At 37.6% G+C, this 16,334-nt stretch overlaps 2 protein-coding genes across 7 annotated transcripts in view; both read right to left on the reverse strand.

Annotated features, from left to right (window-relative positions):
* The window catches only part of PGGT1B (protein geranylgeranyltransferase type I subunit beta), a 72,321-nt gene extending 64,695 nt beyond the window's left edge, over positions 1 to 7,626 (reverse strand). For all 4 annotated transcript variants that reach the window (XR_001105147.2, XM_012438717.2, XM_012438715.2 and 1 more), the window contains exon 1: positions 7,475 to 7,626. Coding sequence is in view for 3 of the 4 variants with exons in the window: in XM_012438717.2 (XP_012294140.1) it covers positions 7,475 to 7,614 (140 nt within the window). In the remaining variant the exon portion in view is untranslated. The remainder of the gene's footprint in view (positions 1 to 7,474) is intronic.
* Positions 7,627 to 12,250: 4,624 nt separating this feature from the next.
* The window catches only part of CCDC112 (coiled-coil domain containing 112), a 28,931-nt gene continuing 24,847 nt past the window's right edge, over positions 12,251 to 16,334 (reverse strand). For 2 of the 3 annotated variants that reach the window (XM_012438730.2, XM_012438731.3), the window contains 4 exons: positions 15,845 to 16,258; positions 14,323 to 14,418; positions 13,487 to 13,605; positions 12,251 to 12,969 (listed from right to left, as the gene is read on the reverse strand). In XM_012438730.2, the coding sequence (XP_012294153.1) occupies positions 12,927 to 12,969; positions 13,487 to 13,605; positions 14,323 to 14,418; positions 15,845 to 16,258 (672 nt within the window). In that variant the 3' untranslated portion in view covers positions 12,251 to 12,926. The remainder of the gene's footprint in view (positions 12,970 to 13,486; positions 13,606 to 14,322; positions 14,419 to 15,844; positions 16,259 to 16,334) is intronic. The other variant, XM_012438732.3, reaches the window with a different exon arrangement.

Consider the following 16,334-nt stretch of genomic DNA (forward strand, 5'->3'; position numbering starts at 1 on the left):
CACACTGAGTGAGATCTATCTGCATTAGAGAGGTCATTTATCTAGGTAAGATCAGGATTATATTAAGGCTGTGGAACTCCTTTATGTGGGAAGCAGTGTTGCATGGTAGTTCAAAGCTCAGACTCTGTAGTCAAATGAGCTGGGTTCAAATTCGAAGTTGGCCAATTTCACTAGACTGACCACATGACTCTGGGCAGGATACCTCAATTTTTCTAATCAGCTTCCAATAATAACATAAATCATTACTATATCTTATACAGCTATTGTGCTTACCTGCTCACACTAAGCACTCAATAAATGCAAGCCATTATCATTGGTGTTTGCCATGATAACAGGAGTAACAACGACTTTAGGATCTAAACACACTCTATAATGCTACAGGCCTTTTCCATAGACTCTTGGTTGCAATGATTTTCCCCAGAGGAACATGCTTCTCCTAAACACAATGATACTTCAGACATAGGAAAAATCTCTCCATATGAGCAACAAAGTTTGACAATCACTGCTCTTCTTGGTGGTAATTACGTCTCATGAGATAAAGTCCTCTTTGTTTGTATGCACTCAAATATTTACTGAACTAACTAATAAAGGACCTGCAATATTAAATCTAACCCTTCTGGAGAGCTCTAACAGGGTTTTTGGTTCTAATGTCATACATAAAGTGAATGATTATCTTTATAGTTAGATACAATTAAGCATCTACTAATGTGGTTTATTAAAACATTATCGACGAAAAGAGCAAAAACAAGACAGCAACAAAAGTGGAGAAAAACATGAAGTACTTAAGCTTGGATAATGGACAAAAAAAAGATCTTCCTATCAGTAAAAGCTATGTAGTAAGAATTTATGCAAAAGGCTTTAAAAATAAGTTGGCATTTTTTCTAAATTAAGAAATTCAGAAATAATCCAGCCCCTCTTTTTAATTTTCTAACTGAAGAAAATTAAGTCCAAAAAATTCAACTAACTTACTTGAGATTTCAATACTAGACAATCAAAACTACTCAAGAAGTCTAGGTCCCAAAGTGGTGTTCTCCACCAGGGTGCTTCTCAAACCTGGCTGCACATTAGAATCTGCTTAAAAACAAATGACCAAAACACCACCAACATAACACAGAGAGACCAAGGTCCTACTTCACAATCAAATCTATGGGTGTAAGGCGGGGGCTAGGCACTTTGGGTTTGTTTTTGTTTTTAACTTCCCAGGTAAATTTAATGTGCAGGCAGGTTTGAGAAGCACTGTTCTAAGTGGTTCTCTACTGGGAACACTGTCCCTAATCTAACACATCATAATCAAACATTCTTGGTTGCCATAGTGGAGGAGGGAGTTACTGGTATGGAGTGGGTAAAAGCCAGGGCTGCTGTTAAATGTCCTACAATGCACAGGACAGGTCCATACAACCAAGAATTATCTGGCCTAAAATGTCAGTAGCGCTGAGGTTGAGAAAATCTGCTCTAAAATCATACTGTTATCTGTATATGTTATTTAAGCGATCTGTTGTCATGTTACTTGCTCCTGAATACGAATGCACTTTATTTATGTCTAAGTACCAAATACAAAAAATCAGCCATGTGATGGTATTTTAAAATCTTGCATATTTAATTATTAAGGGTTCCTGAAAGTCCAGCATTTTCAACTCATAGGTGAAGACCTAGGTTGAGACCGTAAGGTTATGAGTTATAGTGGGGCTTTTCTTTATAAAGTCAGGTCCCATCAGAAGTGCCTGGCAGATAGAACCAATATGTCACTTTGGGGCAAATGTCTGGCCTCCCTTTAAAATAGTCTGGGAAACCATTCCTCTTCCGATCACACCAGAATCCTCAACTAGTCCTAAAACTGAAAGAGAGATAATTAAAACAAGCCACAAAAAAACACAAAGGAATTCTGGGCTGTGGGCCTCTGAGAGAAATAATATAATGTAGGGTTTTATGGTTCCTTGATGACTTCTACTTGGGAATAAACTGCTGGGCAACCTGACTCAGGACAAGTGTATGGAGGGGTAACTGTGCTAACACGTACACCTAAAATCAAGTCAATGGAGTATTTTTACTTTATTACTTCTTTCAGAGAATATTTGTTTATTCTCTTTCTTCTTTTCCCTAGAACTCAATCTGAGTCTCCAGCCTGAGAAGTGGACATAAGCAAGCAATATCTTTCTGTTCACCCACTCTGAACAATATGTTTAAGAAGTCTGTCTTACAAGGATGAAAAAGTAACAACCCCAAACCCCAATCAAGTTGCTTTACCAAAGAATCAATTCACAGACAAGAGGGTTAACCTAAGTGTCTCCAAAAGATGTCAAATATTCCAGGCTTAAGAAACACATACCCTAAAGATTAAATAAGAACAACAAGGCCAGGGGTGGTGACTCACGCCTGTAATCCCAGCACTTTGGGAGGCCCAGGCGGGTGAATCACCTGAGGCTGGGAGTTCAAGACTAGCCTGACAGAGATGGAGAAACCCCGCCTCTACTAAAAACACAAAATTAGCTGGGTTCGGTGGCGTATGCCCTGATCCCAGCTACTTGGGAGGCTGAGACAGGAGAATCAGTTGAATTCAGGAGGCGGAGGTTGCAGTATGCAGAGATCCCACCACTGCATTACAACCTGGGCAACAACAGCAAAACTCTGTCTCAAAACAACAACAATAACAACAAAGAATGTAAAACAGTCTATAGTCTGGACAGTGGAAAACCAACTTAGTCATACTGACATAATACAAATACTGTTATGCTAGAGTAGTGAGTGACAATTTGGAAATATATTGGAAACTAATTTATGAGAGTTGACTAGATTCCAAAACTTTGGATCCCTTGCCCTGACCATTTCTGGTGCAACCCCATCCTTTACTGGCCTCTCCAAGTGTCTTCAACAACGGACTACATTTCTGCCTAGATATCAGATGGGCCTATGGCTACAAAATATTGCAGAGTTCTAAAATTATAAATAAGCAGCTATATTAAGAAATAAGAACACAAATAAAATTGATAACCATGTCAGTGAAGAGAGAGCTTTACAGGATACATTAGAATTAATCATGAAATTAAAATACTAGCACATAGATGCTGCCATAATACTTGGAAACAAATGACTGAAAGACTGCATGAATTCTGGAATTTTAAGCATTATTCTTCATTTAGAATTATTTTTCAATGGCTGATTCATCTGGTAAATACTTTTAAGTACAGGTACACATCTGTGCAATTATTTAACTTGTAAAATAGTTTTTCTACTATCCTAATTTTTCAGTAAGAAACATCTACTGAATACCTACTACAGATTAGATGTCATGACAAAAATAAATAAATAAAGCTTTCTAACCTTAAGGAGGTTACATGTTAAGTGCTACTATAGAAGTCATCTTCTTCCTTTCTAAACTGGCTCCTTTTGCCTCTTATTCTCCAGATGGGATGGTTGTTCCCATTTAGGAATCCTGGGACGACGACTCCTTCTTCATCCCCTCTTTTCTAGCTCTACTTCCACTGCCTCAGCATCTCTCTCCTGGACTACCATATCAGTGCCCTCACTGGTCTCCCTAGTTCTGGTCCTGTACCACGTGATATACGACTATTGACTATTCCTGTCACTTACATGATATCTAACTCAAGTTTCTAGACAAGCACACAAAGCTTTCCATGATCGGATGCACGCCTACCTCTTCAGATCACATTCCTACCATATCCCTCTACATTTTGAACCACTACTAGAGAACTCAGTGAAGTTTTCTGCTCAACACTCACTTCTCCGGCTTTATTCTTCTTATTGTCCATTTGCAACAACAACAAAAAACACTGGAACATACTCTTTAAGATTTAGTTTTAGGGTTACTTTTTCCAAGAAGCCTTCTCTAGGTCCCTGTCTCTCTTTAGGTTGAGCTACTTAGTTATTTCCAGAATGCCCTCAGAATATCACAATTATTTTGTGTAGTCAGGGGATTAAACACAGCAGAATCATCTGTGAACTTGTCAGAAATGGCAGCATCTCAGACTCACACTCAACATCACACTCCTCAGCTACTGCAATATACTTTAACAGGCTGCTTCACACAATACCGCACCTCTTTGGCCTACCATTAGACTTATAGCTCCCATAAAGTAAATATCTAAGACCTCAGGTTCTCTGCTGCTCCTACACGTTAAACACCATACACTCAATTAAGAGTTAATGACTTTACAGAGGACAGGGATGCGCAGGAATATTCATCTAAAAATACGACAACCCAGGCTTATGCAATCAGAATCTGCATTTTAACAAGATCCCCAAGTGATTCACATGCACATTAGATTGGGGATCACTGCTGTAAAAACTGTGTATCTGTTTCTCCTATAAGGCAAACAGATTCTAACTTTAGCCTGCATTAGAACCACCTGAGATGCTTGTTATAAGACAGACTCTCAAGGCCCACACAGAATCCAATGAAGGTCTGGGAAGGGGCATTTTTATAAGCAGACAGAAGTCATTACTTAGAGCCTCCCACCACCACACTTTGAAAGATGTACTGCTAGACTGTGATATACTTAACATAAGGGAGGAAATAAAGAAAAAAGTAGTTGCAGAATGGGAGGCAGCAGAGCGGTTACAACACAGGACACATAGGGAAAATAGAGGGACATGAGAATACAAAGCCTAGTTAGATTGTTAATGCCTTGTGAAATAAAAGCGAATTGCCTAAACCCTTCTTCTAGAACAGCTGGATCTGCAAAATAACAGAAAATTGTCATACTTTGTTCCTTAATAAAAAGGACTATTCTAATTCCTATTACCCAAATACAAATGGCACAATAACTCATAACCACACAAAACTTCCTAAACTACTTATAAAAGAAATCTGGTAACTGATAAAGCCTCCAATCCAAGTTTTAATATTTACTTGAATTATAAACTAGTTACTATCATTTTAAGAAGTTAATATAAAAGAAAAATCTCTCAAGAAACAGTAGAAAATACACTTTATTTTCATAAAGTTACTGTTACTAGAAAGGTAAAAATTATTCCAATTAGGCTAAAAGAAACAGGGAAATAGAGTAATTCTGCCAAAATGGTGAGTCAGAAAATAAGTGTCTAAATATCCAGTCTAATATTAGCCTTCTCAAAGGCCAGCTTTTTCATACCTATTAGTTAAAAAAAAAAATGAACAGAGGAGCACCTGAATCATTGGTTTAACACTGTATCCCTGTAGCTAGACACATGGGGAGGCACTCTATAAATGACTGTGGAATTTAAGTGCAATACCTCAGACTTGTGGCTTGCCCAATGTATTGTTTTTCTTACAAGTCAGCAGAAACTTTGTGACCAGTCACCTTTGCTGAAAAGGTTGGGGCTTCTTCACAAGCATCTTAAATTTAGTATTGAATCACATGTACCACCAAAGAACTTAGCGCTAAACTAAAGAAAATACTGTGAGTCAGGAAAGAGAAAAACTTAAAATCACTACAGAAACTGATATATGCAGTTATCTTAAATGCAGTTATTAAGTGAGCTCTAAGAAAACCAAAATGACATAAAAATTATATTCATGTGACGAACACTAGACATAAAGGGATATAATATTGCTTAACCAATGCACCAAGGTGTTATACAGCTATTATCTAATATATGACACCTGGTGTCAATCCTATGCTTAGTCATTAAATCAATTGTTAAAAGATTGAGTCAGAAAATTTGTGCTGTTTAACTTATGCCGTCAGCAGAATTACACAGTTTAATGTCAATGTGCATTATTCTATAGGGATTTGTCCAAGCTGGAATTTTATAGAACAGGCCAAACAAACTGGCATTTTGAAAATGCAATCACAGACTTACAGTGATAGCTGAAAGCAAAGTTCAACTCAACTGCATAACAATCACAATTTAACAACAGGACTTATTCACTGCATGTATCAAAACAGCAAATGTACACCATAAATATGCATATTATGTATCAATAACAAAAATACGATGGAAGACTTTTTATCCAAATGCTTTGAATTCACATAAAATTAATCCCCATTAGGATATAAATGATTTATCAACATTTTCAAATATCCAATATCGCTACAATCATAATCTTTCGGTTTGGAAATCTTCCTTTTTTAAGAATCTCTTCATCCTTCAGGACTCAGCTCACATTGTTCAACAAATATTTCTTAGTGCTTCTCATATACCAGGTACTATTTAAGGTCCTAGTGAAATGCTGACCAAAAGGACTAAGACGTTGCGAATGTTGAAATAGAAAAAACTGCCACTGGCCAATATGGCAACTGAGCACTTGAAATGTGGTGGCAACTGTAAACAGAATAACTTAATTTTTAATTTGATTTAATTAATTCAAATCTTAATAGCCAAATGTGGGCAGTGGCTATCAGATTGGACAGGGCAGCACAGTCCTAAGTATAGAGGTAAACGAGATAGACAAAAATGTTACCTTTGTGAAGTTTATAATTCAGTATAATAGAAAGACATTAAACAAATAAGCCAATAAATACGTAATGTAAGGTGGTAATTGAAAGTGGTCCCTTTGGGAAGGGTGTTTAAGGAAGGCTTCTCTAAAGAAATGTGGATTGTGTACATGCCTGTCTATATACTCCTACGAACCCTACACTAACATATAGCACAGAAGACTCTATACAAATGCTTTTCTTGTTCAGCTGTACTCTAGCATCTACCATAATATAGTTCTTGACCAAGTGTGCAGAAGTAATCTACAAAGCTCCCCAAACTGATCCAGTCATGTAGTGTTCAAAATACACCAGCAACTCAGAATTCAGAAAACGTGGAGAGAGAACACAGCAAAAACAGTCTGCTCTTTCCTCCTATCCAGTCTCACACAGCTTTTGAGCCTCACTTCAAAACACAGCAATGCGGACCAAAGATCTCCTTTCTTTCTTCTCATCCCCAGCTTTTACTGTGAACGAAGTCGCTTAGCCTCTGCCGCAACACACTCCTCAGCTATTGCAATACACTTGTAACAGGCTGCTTCACGCAACACCGCATCTCTTTCGCCTACCATTAGATTATAGTTCCCGTAAAGCAAGTTTCTAAGACCTTAGAGGTTCTCTGCCGCTCCTCCACATAAAACACCATACAGACGCTCAATTAAGAGTTAATGACTTTACAGAGGATAGGGATGCACAGGAGAGTATTCATCTAAAAATACGACGACAAACTTTGTCCTTTTCCTTTTACACTCGGAAGTAATGAGGCAAAGTGACAGGCTCTAGAAGAGGGAGTAAAAAAGCAGCTCAGAGTTGCCAGAAAAAATGCGAAGTGAAAAAGGCGGAAACTGGAGATTCCACAGCCCTAGACATACAGTCTTCCAGACCTTCCAACCGTACCTCGGGGGAGTGAGGGTGACCTCAAGCCCGCTTGCAATCAGTCAGTGCCGGGTGGGCGGCGGCGCAGCCCCCTTCCAGCGCCCAGTTTGCGGTCCGACTCCGCCGCGCCTTTCCGCGGGGGCCCGGGCCTTGTGCCAGCCTGGCTGACTGTGGCCACGAGTTACCTGCTTGTCTCGAGCGAAGAATAGCGCTCCGGCAAAACCTGGAGGCAGCGCTGGAAAAACCGCACGTGCCGATCCCGCAAGAAATCCAGCCGCTCTCCCTCACCGCTCCCCGCTAGCTTCTCGTCCTCAGTGGCCGCCATGCTGCTCCGGAAGCGACGTCCGCCGCAACCCGGAAACAGTTGGCGCGCGGAGAGAAACCACCTTCCTGGGCTGACCCGGAGTAACCTGGTGCGGGGACCTGCGCCTGCTGCAGACTAAGCCAGTATTTGAAACCGCTGTCATCTGGGTCTTGTGCAACAGTTCCACTCCCCGATATCTCCCTAGCTAGCGCATGATCCAGCCTTTTCTACTCAAAGCCCTCGAGGCTTGCAAACACCTCGCAGGCCTTGTGAAAATCCAGTCCACAAATCCCTGTGTTTATCTTGGGAAGCGCAAGATCAGAAGCACCAAGTTCGCTTTGAGACAATTCTAGCTCTGTAGAACGTGAGAATGGTATATCTGAAAACGGGGATGGATCAGTATAAACTTGCTAACAGATTCATTTTTGGAGGACCAGTTTTAAGCTGAATGGTTAGGGAAACTAAACAAAAAGCAAAAACAAAACAGTGGAAGTAAATGTTTATTGACACTACAAAAGTTCAGAGACTTTCCTAATTCTCTCTGAATACCAGGAATCAATTACAAATAATGTGTATAATGCTACACACACATACAACAGGTGTATTCATACCTCTGTGTGACTGCTTGCCTCATTCTTTTACAAATCTTACAGAGTTTACTTTCCTTGAGTCGACGTGTTATCAAGAATCAATGGTGCATTAATCTGCAACAGCAAAATAAGTCCACCATCTTCTGCAATTACCTGCATACTAAAAAAATTAAATATGCTTCTAGTTTTTTGTTTTCTAACAATAGGGATTTAAGTTGCTTTAGCCGTTATACTGTGCCTTTTAAACTTTCATGAGGCATTCCTGGGTAGTGGGGGTGGAGGTGGGGTGGAATCCACCCAATAATAGAACTAAACTAGGTTCCCTGTAATCAACTTAGCTAATAGAATTTTTAGTATAATTTTGTTAGCTTTCCTAGAAAATGTAATTTTTTTTTTTTTTAGACGGAGTCTCGCTCTGTCGCCAGGCTGGAGTGCAGTGGCGCGATCACAGCTCACTGCAACCTCCGCCTCCGGGTTCAAGCGATTCTCCTACTTCAGCCTCCCGAGTAGCTGAGACTACAGGCACCCACCACCACACCCGGCTTATTTTGTATTTTTAGTAGAGACGGGGGTTTCACCATGTTGGCCAGGATGGTCTCATCTCTTGACCTTGTGATCCACCCACCTCGGCCTCCCAAAGTGCTGGGATTACAAGCGTCAGCCACCACGCCCGGCCAGAAAATGTATTTCTTAAAAAAAAAAAAAAAAACCAGCTCTGTGGGCTGGGGTGATCTTACACTTATTCAACAATCCAAAGTGCTCTGAATAATTTTTGGTACTAGTAAATACTTATTCACAGGTATTCCTGCATGTCTTTACAGCCAGAGATGGATACTAGGCTGTCCTCGGTACTTCCCTACAAATATGGAGCTTACAGTCCTTGGCCCTTCAGTTGTGCCCAGTCTGGAGTTTTAACTGTTACTACAATTAAGATCTCACACTTAACACACATACCCCCAAATGCCTGAATATGTTGAAAGTGGAGTCTTATACACGTTTAACTTACTGGAATCAGCTATGGATATTTTATACATTCTCGGAAAATTAATTCTAATAAACATGACCCTTAAGTTAGGGAAGCCAAATATTTCCTCTGATTCTCAGCTCAAGGACTAGTAATCTGACCCAAATCTGGAGGAAAAATTTGCTATGTGGGACTCATTGAGAGATAATATAGTATGCCTCCTAGGTCAGTAAAAGGCTTTCCATGAGTGATTTTAGCCATACAAGATTTTTAGCATATGCATAACAGAATGGGAATAATAGAACATATATTAATTGAATATTACTTAGCTATTACACGTTTGAGTTATGTAGAAACATAGGAAAATGTGTAATGCAATTACAGCATAGTAATTAATGTACTATATGACTAATAATTTTAAAATATGTAAGTATGTTTTTTGAAAAAGTTACCCTGGAATTATGGGTACTTTTTATATTTCTTCTTTAGTATTTTTTTCTATATTTCTTATTAATGTACTTTTTTTTCCTCAGGCTTACTCCACTTTATTTTTCTTGTATAAAAACTCTATATTGTAGCCACTGCCTGAGCCTGGGTCCTCTGCACGGAGACTCTGGTGTGAGTCTTGAGCAGGCGGTCAGTGAATTCCTGATAGGGAGACTTGGTGAATACAGTCTCCTTCCAGAGGTCGGGGGTCAGGTTGCTGTAGGCCTTAGAGATGGCATCAAAGGTAACCTTAGAGATGGCATCAAAGGTGACCTTAGAGATGGCATCAAAGGTGACCTTAGTGAGTTGCCCTGGATGGCAGTGCAGCCCCTGGCTGAGGTGTAGCAGTCACCAGTACTAGCCATCATCAGCATCTTCTTGGCCATGGGGGCCAAGACAACGCCAGTGCCCCTGGGCAAAGATGCACCAGCACAGAACCATGGCAGCCTGTCACCTTGCAAGGGATGGTGGACAGTGTGGGGCTTGCTAACGTTGTTCCCCCAGTAGCTTCTGTGCATGGGGACAATGGAGAGGGTGGCCAAGATGATGGCCCTGCGAATGGCAGTGGCCACCTCCTTGGAGCACTTAACACCTAGCCCGATGTGGCCATTGTAGTCCCGGATGGCAACAAACACCTTGAACCTTGTGCACTGGCTGGTGTGGGTGGGTCTACTTCTGCACTGGCATGTCTTCAAAACCTCGTCCTAGAGAGAGGCCTCCAGGAAAAAGTCAATGATCTTAGTCTCCTTGATGGGTCCCTAGGGAGAAGAGATCTCCTTCAGGGACTTAATCTTCATGTCCTTGATCAGGTGGCCCAGCTTGCTGACAGACATCCACTCCTGTCCTCGGCCTTGCCTCCATGAGCTCCGTGAGCCTGCCCCAGCCCCAGCCACTGCTGCAACCCCAGTTCCCCATCCCAGGGCCCCCCAGGCCCCCCCCACCGCACTGGCGTCATCTGCCATTTGGTGTTTTCTTGAGAAGAAGCTAATGTACTTTTTAAACCAATATAAGAAATGTTTATTTGACATCTTGTCTATGAACCTGTAATGTCTATGAACTCTGCAACTGAAGACATTATCAATTGTGTTTATCTTACATCCTTTATATAAAGGATCTATATAATAAATTCATCATTTATTTCAGATTCAGCTAGAAAGACTGATTTCTTCAGAGGAATTTCCATACTTTTTTTTATTTTAAAAAAGAAACAAATCAAAAAACAAAGCCATAAGAATCACATCATCCAGAATGCTTACCTTAGACACAGGAATTTGAAAGCTGCATTTGCGTGCAACAAAAAGCAACATGTAAAAAAGCAACATGTAAAAAACATTTTCTGTATCTTGTAGTTTCTCAGTTCTGCTTTTAAATTCCCTCATCTTGCTCTATATCTTATTTATTTATTTTTTTGAGATGGAGTCTCACTCTGTTGCCTAGGCTGGAGTGCAGTGGTGCAGTCTCAGCTCACTGCAACCTCCACCTCCCAGGTTCAAGCAATTCTCCTGCCTCAGCCTCCTGAGTAGCTTGGATTACAAGTGTACCACACCGGGCTAATTTTTGTACTTTTAGTAGAGATGGGTTTCACCATGTTGGCCAAGATGGTCTCAAACTGCTGACCTCAAGTGACGTGCCTGCCTTGGCCTCCCAAAGTGCTGGCATTACAGGCCTGAGCCACCGTACACAGCCTCTTTATTTCTAAACTACTTCAAATTATTACAAAATAAGTTTGGAAAACAAGTAACAAATAAAACCAGCACTCCTGTTTAAAGATCTTTTATGTAAATTTTCTCATTTTGCACCAATAATTATATAAATCAGAATTTAGTTTCTAAAATTTGAAAGCCATCTACTCTATTAACTATAAAATAAGAAAAGATTCTGACTGCTATTTATAGTACATTTCTAACTGAGTCATTTAACCTAAATGTATCACATTAACAATAAAGATAATCTAAGATAAAAATTATAAGAAATAAATTTCCTATGTTTTTATGTACATAGTATCTTTCCCATAAGATGGGAACAAATTAAAGTTAGAAAGGAATATTTTATAATATGAAAAGTTGAACTGTATTAAATTACATTGTGTTTTCATATATAAAAGTTTAGAAATTTCAGAACTAAGTATTTTGACCAAATATGTTAATCCAAGAGCTTTAAAAGACCTTATTCATTCATTCCTTCATTCATTCATTTTAGAGACAGGGTTCAGACTCTTACCCAGGCTGGAGTGGAGTGGTGCCATCTTAGCTCACTGCAACCTGGAAATCCTAGTTGCAAGTGATCCTCTCACCTTATCTTCCCAAGTAGCAGAGACTACAGGTTTGTGCCACCGTACCCAGTTAATTAAAAAAAATTTTTTTTGTAGAGACCGGGTCTCCCTATGTTGCCCAGGCCAGTGTCAAACTATAGGCCTCAATTCTCCTACACTGACCTCTGCAACTGCTGGGATTACAGGCATGAAAAACCATGCTCCACCTAAAACATTTTAAGTGCCATCAGGAGAAATCATAGTATTCTAAAGCTGGCTTATTTCAGATGATGTTTCAGAACAAAGAATTTTCCTATTTTGAGGCAAAAAGAAGCAGAAAAGAAAACTGCATTAGCCAGGAAGATGTGAAAGACACAAAGATTTTATAAATAGGTGAAATCCAGAAAGCCTGAAGGAAAATTTGGAATTGCTGAAGGAAACCAAAAAGATTATATCAATAATACAATTAATAGGGTATATGAGAGACATATTTTTAAAATAAATATTCTCTATATAAAACAAAGCATGCTTCAAACAAATACAAAATATTTATTACACAAAAATGTCGTAACTGACAAACTACCAATTTGTTAAACATAGAAAAAGTACTAACGTTTCATAACTCTAAACAAAAACCACTTTACCTTTTGTTACTCAAACTGACTTAACTCCAAGTTATAAAAGTTACAAAATTTTGGTTTAAAAATGTCATTGTATGATTGTTGTAATTTATTTTTCTATGCTATGACAAAAACAAAATATCTTTGAAATGTTTTGAGTATTTAAATTGAATAATGTTTGTAACATTAACTTATTTAAATAATTTTTATGTCAATAATAGGCCAAAATATATATTAAATACCTTCTTGGTAAAAGCAGGAATACTAATGACAAAGCCTCATGAAACTTAATACCTCTCAATTCACAATACAGCACAATAATCAATCTGACTAGGCTATATTTAAAGAACATGGTTAGTCACTCTCCCTGGTGTAACTTAGTATGTTAATATTCTTATCAACTGAGTAGCAATTTTATTATCTCATACTCTTCTCTGTATTCCTTGTCTCCAGGTTGGAATAGCCCTAAGGAGAAAAAGAGAAAAGTGTTGTAAATATATAGGAAATTAAAGAGAAAAAAAAAACCCACCTGATTAAATGCTAACTTTAAAATATACATATAACCTGCACTGCATGTTGTTTGTCTGGTTCATATGGTCATGTAGGTTTGCAAACCTCATTAAGGTTTTATTTCTGGCTCTTGCTCTCAAATTGCTCTCTGATTGACTGACAAACCAATCAGTTAATCTACGTATTAATCTATCAATCTTTCATTCATTCTTTTTCAATATTACTCTCCTTATTAAAATAAATATTAATATGAAAAAGAAAGAGAATGGCATCTACTAACATGAATGTAATATCAAGTACAATAAAGCATCAAGTACTACTTTTACTTTTATCTACTGTTTATTTTTAAATAAAAGTGACCTGAAAGGCAAACATATATATGAAAAATATAATTTATAAATAGTAAATGCATAAAATATAAACATGCAGCCATTAAATTATTAAATGAACACCCATTCCAACTCTTTCTTACCTGTGCGGAATATGTAGAAGTGGCCCAGAGCCTGTTGGTCCTATCTTTTTGGTTCGTTCTTCCCAACCTTTGGTAGGTTTGTAAAGCCTAGAGGGATCTCTGCTAACATTGTTTTCAACCTGTAATCAGACGTAAAGTAGTACCAATTAATTATACAAATTCAGTTCGTATGAGTAAGTGAGTAAGAGCCTTAGTGCAGTTTTAAAAGACATGAGTGATACTGGCTAATAAAACCATTAACAACCTCTTCGGTAAACTTCTCACTGGGCTCACATAGCTAGAAGAAAATTTAGACTACATCAATCTACTCATAAACTGTTAGTTTATTTCTTCTAGTTCTTCTATTTCTATTTTTCTATTTCTGTTATGAGAGAAATGTAATGCAGTTAATTATGCTTGTGATATAGCCAGACAACAAATATAGAATAAGTAACCACCAATAAGTCTTCTGTTTTATCCATGAGGATCACCAACATCCTTAGTTCTGAGTACTATACAAGAGATTAAGCAATGCTCATAGCTGCCACTGATCTAAAGTAGAGGTTCATATAGAAAAAATTTAAAAAATGACAAGTAGGGAGAATTCAGAGTGAAAAAAAGTGACATAATGTAAAGTGACAGAATTCAAATAATAGTTGAATTTACCAAGTTAAATTTTACCAAGTTAAATAGTTAAATTTTACCAAGTTATGCTTGCTAATATATAAATAAGTATGAAACTGAAAGCAGATGTTACAGAAATAAAGTGAGATATAAAGGAATTAGATTTGGTGTCAGTATCTGACAAATCAAGGAATTAGGACAATAACAATAAAAATAATCTCAGTGCAGAGTACCTTTTCTTTTAATTTTGCCAGTCTTCTTTGTTTTTGTGCCTTTTCATTTTCCTTTGCCTGTCTATCTAGAATTTTCAATTCAAGTTTATGTAAATCCTTAAAAATAAACAAACAAAAAAAACCCCATAGCATTAAGAAATCACCTGAAATAGAATTTGTTCAAAATTTAGTTGTTCGCAAGTAAAATTAAATTACCTTACCTATTAATATTCCTTCAATATTAACTCTTTCCACCAAATATTAAGAGCTTTATTTTCTCTGAATATAATGTTAGCACATGCATATCATTTCTATATTAGTTTATTTTCGGTGTCTCTTGTTTTACTTTAAGGTTCAACCTAAAACTCTTTTTTAATAAGTGAGATAAGCCCATTTTCATTCATCAATACAGGTATGTCTGATTTCAGAGCTCTTTTATTATTTTATATTTTCTGTTTTGTGGATTTTATTTTTTTCCATGTCTTTTATTACATGTCTGGCTTATTTTGGGGGATATGAGGAGGAATGGGAACTTTTGTTATTTAGGAAGAATTTTACATATGAACTAAAAGAATAGAACTAAAATACGTAGTATTAATGTGTTTTGTCTGTGTTTCTGTCTGTTATTTTTCTTTATACCTCCCTTAGTTTTTGCTTTACAAACATTGCTGCTATATATTTTCATGCACGTAACAATTCATAAGTTATATCTCATTTGCACACTTTTTCATTTTAAAGTCCCCTTCCTTGTCTTGTTTAATATTTTTTGAAATGAATTCCACCAGTATGTCTTTATTAGTATTTTTTCTTGTATATGTTTATTTAAAATCACCTTTAATTTGACCACCCAGCAATAATCTCAATTCCTTTAATTAGACAAGTATCTACAATGCACCTAACTCAAGGGTACAGGGGTACTCAAAAAACACACCACTAATGCCCTTATGGAGCCTACATTATGGTGGGGAAATGAACAAATAAGCAAGTCATCTATATGGTAAAGCCAGCCAGTTTGGCAGACAAGACAAACCATTGAGCCTGCCTATGGCTACCTTTCAAGTCTCATCATCTGTTGGTTCCCCTCTCTTGCTCAATGCCCTACGAATACTGAAGTGTTAATAGCTTCCCCCACAAACCACACTGTTAACACTCCTTCAAGCTGCTATCCATGCTGTTGTCTCTGCTAGGAAAGACCTCACCTTTCCTTCTCTTCTTCTTCAAGATTCAACCTAAGTATCACCTTCTCTCTGCCACTCATAGCTGTGGTAGTATCCTCCCTGTACTCCCTCCTAAGTACTCTGTCCATACCTCAATTACCACACTGTTTAACACATTATACTGTAATTTCTTACTTCCACATATCTTTCCTACTAGATTATAACCTACTAGAAGTTAGGGAGCATGGCTTACTCATTTTGGTATACTAATGCTATGTACAGGTCCAATATACAAGAAGTACTCAATTTTTGCTGAACTGAATTTGGAAGTAATACCTCCATGTGTAGCATTTAAAAATTTTAAATAATTTTAAAGATCTACTCACTCTTTCTTGAAACCTGGAAATTTCATCAGCAGTAGTTTTCCTTTTTTCTGCCTTTTCTGCCTTTTCCCTTATCTCCTTTTCAAGTCTCAAAAATTCTTCCTGTTCTTTCTTCTGCTGGGTGTAACTTTCTAGGAGTAATTTTAATTTAAACTGGCGTTGGCGTTCTTTCTGATGTTTTTTCTCTTTCTCTTCCTCTTCTTTTAACTGGGAAGCACATTTCATTGACATTTCTATACTTTTCTGTTTTTTCCAAGCTTCAACTGCCAATTTGTGTTTCTTTCTTTGCTCCTCTTTTTGCTTTTGATTATCTTCTTGTTTGTTATGAAAAAGCATAGGTGTGTTGTCTGCCTTTTCCTTTAACTTGAAAATTTCCTCCTTTTTTTGCTGCTTTTTAGTTTTCCAACTCTGAATTGACTAAATGATTTTTTTTAAAAAAAGAAAGCAAGGGAAAAACATTTTTTAATAACCAAAAGTATTTTAAAATATGGCT

The sequence above is a fragment of the Aotus nancymaae genome, unplaced genomic scaffold (assembly GCF_030222135.1).
Source record: "Aotus nancymaae isolate 86718 unplaced genomic scaffold, 86718_ANA_hifiasm-v0.15.2.pri h1tg000014l, whole genome shotgun sequence".
NCBI classification, from domain to species: domain Eukaryota; kingdom Metazoa; phylum Chordata; class Mammalia; order Primates; family Aotidae; genus Aotus; species Aotus nancymaae.